Source organism: Lampris incognitus, chromosome 3 (assembly GCF_029633865.1).
Source record: "Lampris incognitus isolate fLamInc1 chromosome 3, fLamInc1.hap2, whole genome shotgun sequence".
NCBI lineage: Eukaryota > Metazoa > Chordata > Actinopteri > Lampriformes > Lampridae > Lampris > Lampris incognitus.
The window spans coordinates 97,165,680-97,174,058 of record NC_079213.1 but is presented as its reverse complement, the minus strand read 5'-3'; the positions used below and the strand labels follow the sequence as shown (position 1 = coordinate 97,174,058).

General features: G+C 42.6%; 1 protein-coding gene across 1 annotated transcript; it reads right to left on the bottom strand.

Annotated features, from left to right (window-relative positions):
- Positions 1 to 695: 695 nt before the first annotated feature.
- Positions 696 to 8,121, bottom strand: foxq2 (forkhead box Q2). Its single transcript, XM_056276877.1, has 2 exons — positions 7,630 to 8,121; positions 696 to 1,070 (listed from the first exon to the last, which is right to left on the bottom strand). Exons 1-2 carry the CDS (start codon positions 8,119 to 8,121, stop codon positions 696 to 698), a joined length of 867 nt encoding a protein of 288 aa, XP_056132852.1.
- Positions 8,122 to 8,379: the final 258 nt, after the last annotated feature.

The window sequence follows — 8,379 nt, the reverse complement described above, 5'->3', positions numbered from 1 at the left end:
CTGATTTTAGTCTGTTCAGGCAAAAGATTTTGCATCCCGACAGCTTTGACTAATTAGCATCTACTAAGACCAGGCGGTAGTGGGCTCACTTTTAATACTGTATGTGCACACACACACACACACACACACACACACACACACACACACACACACACACACACAAACAAACAATACTGAGTGAAAAGATTATAGGGTTCGTTTAATAATGCAAAATATTAGAACAAGACTTTTTATTTTTTCTATGAGTGTGAGGGTACTCAAATAAAAGGAAATCAACCACCTCAGGGAGGCACAACCACTTTTTTTGAGATAAATAGATTTTATTGCATCATCGAATGTGCTCAGTAAACCCATGGATTTTACTCATAAACAGAGCAAAATTGTGCATTGCATCACTTTACAATATCAGAATCAGAATCAGAGTTTGCACATACATGGAATTTGATTCCGGTTTCATGGCTCTCTTGGTGTACTTAACAGCATAACAGCACGGTAACACAACAAACAACCTTCAGATATATACACAAGGATTGACTATACACAGGCGAAATACATTATTGTCCAAGCCCCTTTTCCCATTCTCAGTCGTAACATCCCTTAGAAAATATTTACAAGAAATTCTAACATCATCTTTTTGCAGAAGGTAATATACATAAACAAGTTTAAGTTCAGAATACATTCATAACTATTCATCTTCATGGTATAGAGGTATGCAGGGCTGAGTGGAGTCCCACTCGTGTCTGCATGCCTGGCCATCCCCAGTAAAAACTGGGTGACAAGCAGGGCAGAGGGGGAGCCGGAGATGGAGGGCAGCACCAGCAGGGTGATCCTTGGAAGCGGTTGGAAGCCGAGTAGTAGGGGGAGCCCAGGGAGGCATAGGGAAGCTGTCCTGTTACCCTGCGTACCCTCCGCCGGGCCCTACGGCAGTGGTAGTCCCCTTTAGAAAAGTCCTGGTAGTTTGACGGATGAATGGCCCAGAAGTGGCCTTTACCATTGTCGCTCCGACCCACTTTGATGAAGCACTCATTCAGAGACAGGTTGTGACGTACGCTGTTCCTCCAGTTTTTATCCTGTGGGGTGAAATAAAGGTAGGAATCATCAAGGGTGTCAGAACCGGGGGGGACGGAGGGGACAAGTCCCCCTCAATGTGGGAGTGTAGGGAGGCGAAAAAGTACCCCCCCAATAAACAAGACCATCCACTACTAGATATATGCATAAATAAATAAATAAATAAATAAATATATATATATATATATATATATAACATCTCTCTCTCTCTATATATATATATATATATATATATGTTTTTTTTTCCCGAAACCATCAATGGAGTTGTTATGCTCAATTAATGAGGAGTGGAATATCAATACAGATACGGGGGGGAATGAATTTCAGACTTAAGTACAATCCACCACCAATTATATATATATATATATATATATATATATATATATATATATATATATATATACACTACCGTTCAAAAGTTTGGGATCACCCAAACAATTTCGTGTTTTCCATGAAAAGTCACACTTATTCACCACCATATGTTGTGAAATGAATAGAAAATAGAGTCAAGACATTGACAAGGTTAGAAATAATGATTTGTATTTGAAATAAGATTTTTTTTACATCAAACTTTGCTTTTGTCAAAGAATCCTCCATTTGCAGCAATTACAGCATTGCAGACCTTTGGCATTCTAGCTGTTAATTTGTTGAGGTAATCTGGAGAAATTGCACCCCACGCTTCCAGAAGCAGCTCCCACAAGTTGGATTGGTTGGATGGGCACTTCTTTGAGCAGATTGAGTTTCTGGAGCATCACATTTGTGGGGTCAATTAAATGCTCAAAATGGCCAGAAAAAGAGAACTTTCATCTGAAACTCGACAGTCTATTCTTGTTCTTAGAAATGAAGGCTATTCCATGCGAGAAATTGCTAAGAAATTGAAGATTTCCTACACCGGTGTGTACTACTCCCTTCAGAGGACAGCACAAACAGGCTCTAACAGGTACTATTTAATGAAGATGCCAGTTGGGGACCTGTGAGGCGTCTGTTTCTCAAACTAGAGACTCTAATGTACTTATCTTCTTGCTCAGTTGTGCAACGCGGCCTCCCACTTCTTTTTCTACTCTGGTTAGAGCCTGTTTGTGCTGTCCTCTGAAGGGAGTAGTACACACCGGTGTAGGAAATCTTCAATTTCTTAGCAATTTCTCGCATGGAATAGCCTTCATTTCTAAGAACAAGAATAGACTGTCGAGTTTCAGATGAAAGTTCTCTTTTTCTGGCCATTTTGAGCGTTTAATTGACCCCACAAATGTGATGCTCCAGAAACTCAATCTGCTCAAAGAAGTGCCCATCCAACCAACCAATCCAACTTGTGGGAGCTGCTTCTGGAAGCGTGGGGTGCAATTTCTCCAGATTACCTCAACAAATTAACAGCTAGAATGCCAAAGGTCTGCAATGCTGTAATTGCTGCAAATGGAGGATTCTTTGACGAAAGCAAAGTTTGATGTAAAAAAAATCTTATTTCAAATACAAATCATTATTTCTAACCTTGTCAATGTCTTGACTCTATTTTCTATTCATTTCACAACATATGGTGGTGAATAAGTGTGACTTTTCATGGAAAACACAAAATTGTTTGGGTGATCCCAAACTTTTGAACGGTAGTGTATATATATATATATATACACTGTGTGCACAATTATTAGGCAAGTGAGTATTTTGACCATATCATCATTTTTATGCATATTTTCCAACTCCAAGCTGTACAAACTTGAGTGCTTATTGGATTTGAGCATATCAGGTGATGTGTATTTGTGTAATGAGGGAGGGTGTGGCCTAAGGAGATCAACACCCTATATCAAGGTGTGCATAATTATTAGGCAGATTCTTTTCCTCAGATAAAATGGGCTGAAAAAGAGATTTGACTGACTCTGAAAAGTCAAAAATTGTAAAAAATCTTTCAGAGGGATGCAGCATGCTTGAAATTGTAAAGATATTGGGTCATGATCACAGAACTATCAAACGTTTTGTTGCAAAAAGTCAACAGTGTCAAAAGAAACGTGTTGAGAAAAAAAGACGCAAATTAACTGCCAGAGATTTACAAAAAAATCAAGTGTGAAGCTACTAGGAACCCATTGTCCTCCAGTGCTGGCATATTCCAGAACTGTAACCTACCTGGAGTACCCAGAAGTACAAGGTGTTCAGTGCTCAGAGACATGGCCAAGGTAAGGAAGGCTGAAATCCGACCACCATACATAAATTGAAACGTCAAGACTGGGCCAAGAAATACCTGAAGACCGATTTTTCAAAGGTTTTATGGACTGATGAAATCAGAGTGCTCTTGACGGACCAGATGGATGGGCCCGTGGCTGGATCAGAATGGGCACAAAGCTCCACTTCGATTCAGACGCCAGCAAGGTGGAGGTGGGGTTCTGGTATGGGCTGGTATCATTAAAGATGAGCTAGTTGGACCTTTTCAGGTTGAAGATGGACTTAAAATCAACTCCCAGATCTACTGCCAGTTTTTAGAGGACACTTTCTTCAAGCAGCGGTACAGAAAAAAGCCTGCATCTTTCAAGAAGACCATGATTTTTAAGCAGGACAATGCTCCATCACATGCATCAAAGTACTTCACTGCATGGCTTGCCAGTAAAGGCCTTAAAGATGACAGGAAATGACATGGCCCCCTTCCTCACCTGACTTAAACCCTATTGAGAACTTCTGGGCTCTTCTTAAATGGGAGATTTACCATGAAGGAAAACAGTAAACCTCTCTGAACAGTGTCTGGGAGGCTGTGGTTGCTGCTGCACAAAAAGTTGATTGTCAACAGATAAAGAAATTGACAGACTCCATGGATGGAAGGCTTGTGACGGTTATTGAAAAGAAGGGTGGCTATATTGGTCACTGAGTTTTTTTTTTATGGAAATGTTAGAAATGTTTATTTGTAAATTTCCAGTTGTTTGTTCATTATTTTCACTTTAACAGATGAAAATAAACAAGTGAGATGGGAAAATATTCGTTTTTCATTTAGTTGCCTAATAATTCTGCGCACCGATATTTGCCAAATAATTGTGCACACTGAGATATTCTCTTAGGAAAGACGAACCCTGACTTGTACTTTCTTAAATATTCAGGTTTGAGCTTTATTAACATTTTTGGATTGAGCGAGAGCGCTGTAGTTGTGAAAAATTAAAATGAATCGTCAAAAATACAACTTGCCAAATATAATTGTGCACGCAGTGTATAACATAGACTCCCTGTATGTGTCAGCATTCATATCATTTCCATCCCACAATATGTAAAAGTTTTAGTTATTAACGACAACAAAACACCCCCCTCCCCCATCCTCCCCATGTCAGCTGACACGTGACTGCGGCGTGGCAATGGCGCTAAATTTTTCCATGCAGCAACGACGAATCATCCCCTATTCGTCATCACTCACAGGTTTGTAAATTCCCTCTCAAAGTGTGCATTTTTAAAAGATAAACATGTCGTTATGATGAAACCTGAGGTTGAAACGTGTATTTAATTGAGTACATTTATTTTTGCTAACGCCTGTCAATGCTAGACAATGAGCGGAAAGGCTAACTTTAGCTAGCTAGCAGAGCCGTTGTGATGGTCACACGCAAATAACGTTATAACGCTAATAAGGAACGGGCGACATTAACCTTATTGTGAATACAGTGTTTTATGTCGCATTTACATTCATTTCAGAGTACTGTGTTTTGGTAGTTTGGTAACTTCATGACGTGTTACTAAGCTGTTGGGTAACTTTGCTATGAGAAATAAAAATATTGCATACAGTACAGCAACCTGACCTTACAAGGCTGTACATCATTTACAGTATGCGTTACAGGCCGGTTAAATGCATATTTTGTTGCATTTTGCCGCATATTGCGTATTTTGTTTGTCTGCCGTTGCCGCGGTGTAGGAATATGGCGGCGCGAATTCACGTTCGCAGCCGCCTCGGTTCATCTGGTAGAGCTGTACTGCTATGGAGCGCGTCCACAGGTGGCGGATAGCGGAATGCTCCCTCAGATACGGGGGGGGGGGGCAGCTGCGCAATATGCAGGCTTACCTGACGAATAAGCAGTCGCGCACCAACAGCGGCGGTTGCTACCAGGGCGCCGTGGGCTATTGGGTGGCACTGGTGGACCTATAAAAAGCTGCGAAGGCCCCATAACGGCACTGTGCCAAGGCGTTTGAAGGCCGCCTTTGAACAGACCTGCTCTACACTGGGCAGCAGCAGCAGTGAGCCTGTAGCTGGGGGACGAGTCAAACCGTCTGGCCAACGGTAGCTTCAGGACAACAGGAGGCACGCTGGAAACTCTAGTATCTGGTCTCCTGTACTGCAGGCAGAATGGTAAACCACTGTCTATTTTTACCGAAAACCCCAAATATATGCTTAACTTGTTGAGCATGTTTTTCGGCGGCCAACATCATAACCGATGATGCCGAAGAAAGAAAGAAAGAAGCGGCCTCACCCAGTACCGGTGTGGGAAGATGGCGGCACGAATTCACATTTGCGGCAGCCTCACTCAGTACCATCGTCCTCATCTAGTCCACATCTGCGTCTAAATTTTTGTCTTCGTTTGTTGACAAGGAGAGCTGGCGCTGGATCGGCTGCGAAAGCTTGGTCTGTTGCGCTGTGGGCCCAGGGACCACGGCCTTGCCTGGAGCTGTATCCGAGGAGGTAACACCGAGGGCCGTCTGACAGGACGCGGAAGCGGGGCAGGCTAAGGTAACTGCTAGCCCATGCAGACCGGCAGTTCCGATAACACCGAGGGTGGTCTGGTGGCGGCCCCGCCTAGCCTTGACTGTGTTTTTAGTGTCGTCATGTGGAGTGTGGGGAAGTGTGTCGAAGGTGTCTGCCTGGGAGAGTTAGTGTTGGATTGGCTGGGAGGGCTTGGTCTGCTTCATCCAGTTGCCACAGGGACCACGGCCCCTGCCTGGAGCTGCGCCCGAGGAGGAGACATAGAGGGCAGTCTGACAGGACGTGTAATCGGGGCAGGCTAGGCTAAATGCTAGCCCATGTAGACCAGCGGTTCTGACAGTCATCCTGGGTGGCGTTTGTTCCCTTGGACAGTGATTTTTTTTTTTTTTTTGTGGTTTGGATATATGTGTTAGTTTGAATATTTATGTTCTTGTCGTTCTTGAATGTCTTTTTGTGTGTATGTTGTACTGCTGTGGGCTGGGGGAAACAGCATTTCATTTCACTTCATGTGCACAAGTACATGAGGAAAATGACAAAGTGTTCCTGATTCTTGATATTGCTTTCTTGCACTATTCTATATTATACTTATAATCAGTACAATATTCCGGGGGAGGCCTTATGATATGGTCATGAAACATGTTTTTCCCCCGGACCCTTCATACTGTGCACCCCGTGTTTAGGTTTGCTGTATGCAACAGTTTCATCATCCTCATCAGTTTATTGATGTGTACTTGCAGTGCACCATTGTTGGCAAGATGAGTGGTAGCGTGTCAAGGTGGCATATGACACAACACCCCGAGTTACCTTTTTAGAACACCAAACTAGTGATCAACCCTAATCCACTAGCCTGCGTCCAATCTGTTGTTGCACCTGGTAAAGGCGGACACCGTTTGCAACCTAGCAACAGGATTACTTTATTCAGTGATTTTGCCAACAACAAGATCATCCAGTGTCCGTGTGAACACCTAATGGCCTAAACACCCACAGAGATTACCTGCGCCAAATAGGTCGCTGAGTTGGCCTATGTGGAAATGGCTGCCACGCTCATATTTTAGCGACTGATTAAAACATGTCAGAGGAGCGTGTCTATGTTCCCTCAGCCCTATGTTCCCTAGGGCTGGGTGATATGGACAAAATCAAATATCACGATATTTATGACCTAATACCTTGATATCGATATTTTGATGATATTGTAAAGATGACGGTTGGTGCACAAAATATTTACACAATGACATTTTTGATAAAAAATTATGTCCAAACAAGTAGAGACAAATAATATAACCACTATAACTGTCTAGTAAGTTCAGAAAATTGCATCTCTTTACTGTAATGTAGCCTTTAAAACCAGGTAAAGACAACACTTTTGTCATGTTACACTACCCAAAAGCCCAGATATCTGATCTTATATCATGATATCAATATAATATCGATAAATTGCCCAGCCCTAATGTTCCCTCAACCCTATTTCATTGAACTTCGCTAAATTTAACCTAACCTATCTTAACCTGATTTAACCTCAACCTCTACCTAACCCTAAACTTAATCCAACACTAACCTTAACCTAACCTTATCCGATAGCTAACCTATTTGATAGCTAACCTGCAGGGCTGAGGGAACATAGGGCTGACCCCCATGAATGAGACCTTTGAGCTAATTTTCTTTCACAACAATACATTTCATGACTTTAGACATTGTCATGACCCTACCATGCTATTTGTTCTAGTAAAGCAAACTAAGGAATGTTCTAGATTTGACAGCAAAAACTGGCTCATTGACGACGATCATTTTCAAAGCGATGTTCTTTTGACATTATCCACTTTGATTTCTTGAATTCTTCAGCAAGTACGATAACTCTTCTCTCTCTCTCTCTGCATGTGTCACAATAAATAGATAATCTATGATGCACATACCTTACTCTTGAAGTAGGGGTAGTGCTCCATGATCCATTGGTAGATGTCACATAACAACAGCTTCTTCTCCTCTGATGCCAGTATAGCCATGGAGATGAGTGCGATGTAGGACTGGGTGGGTTTGTCCTGGGATCTTTCGCGGCTGCTGGTGATAGAGGTGGTGGTGGTAGTAGTAACCTCCTCCTCACCCTCCTCTCTTTGCTCTTCATGTACTTTCCTCTCTTTATTCTCTTCATCTGATCTCCGAAGCTCCTTCTCCAGTACCTCAGAGTCAGTCTGCACCTCCTTGGGTCTGGGACTCTGATTATTTGGCTTGCTGTTTACTGTCTTCTCCGTCGTTCGACTTTCTACCAGCTCGTCTTTGGAATTCTTGACTCCTTTATTGAATAGGAGGTAGTCAATAGTGAAGCTCAGTCCCAGTCTTCCCCTGCTGCCGGTGCAGCTGCTTCTGTCCTCCGTTGTCATTTGTGAATTTAAATCTCTCAGACTCATCACACAGCTCAGACTGGTTCCGAACTGAGTGATCGCTGAAGTTATCTGCTGCTCAAGTGGAGGGGGGAAAAAAGTGTCTTTCCTGGGATTTGTCGCAGAGCGTTTCTGAGTTTTAAACTATAGATATTGTCCTTCAAGGCACAGTAACCTCCATAAAGTGAACACCCTCTCGTCTTTGTTTGCCGAAGTCCTACACTCGACAAGATCAAGTTCACAGACAAAGGTGAGCTTCTCAACTGTTATTAACCTTTACGTTCT

Bases quoted from the DNA above. Each gene is read 5' to 3' on its own strand.
- foxq2 (XM_056276877.1), bottom strand. From the start codon at position 8,121: ATGAGTCTGAGAGATTTAAATTCACAAATGACAACGGAGGACAGAAGC. The intron at 1,071-7,629 runs GTATGTGCATCA...TTCACCCCACAG, and splicing joins ACCCCTACTTCAAGAGTAAG to GATAAAAACTGGAGGAACAG.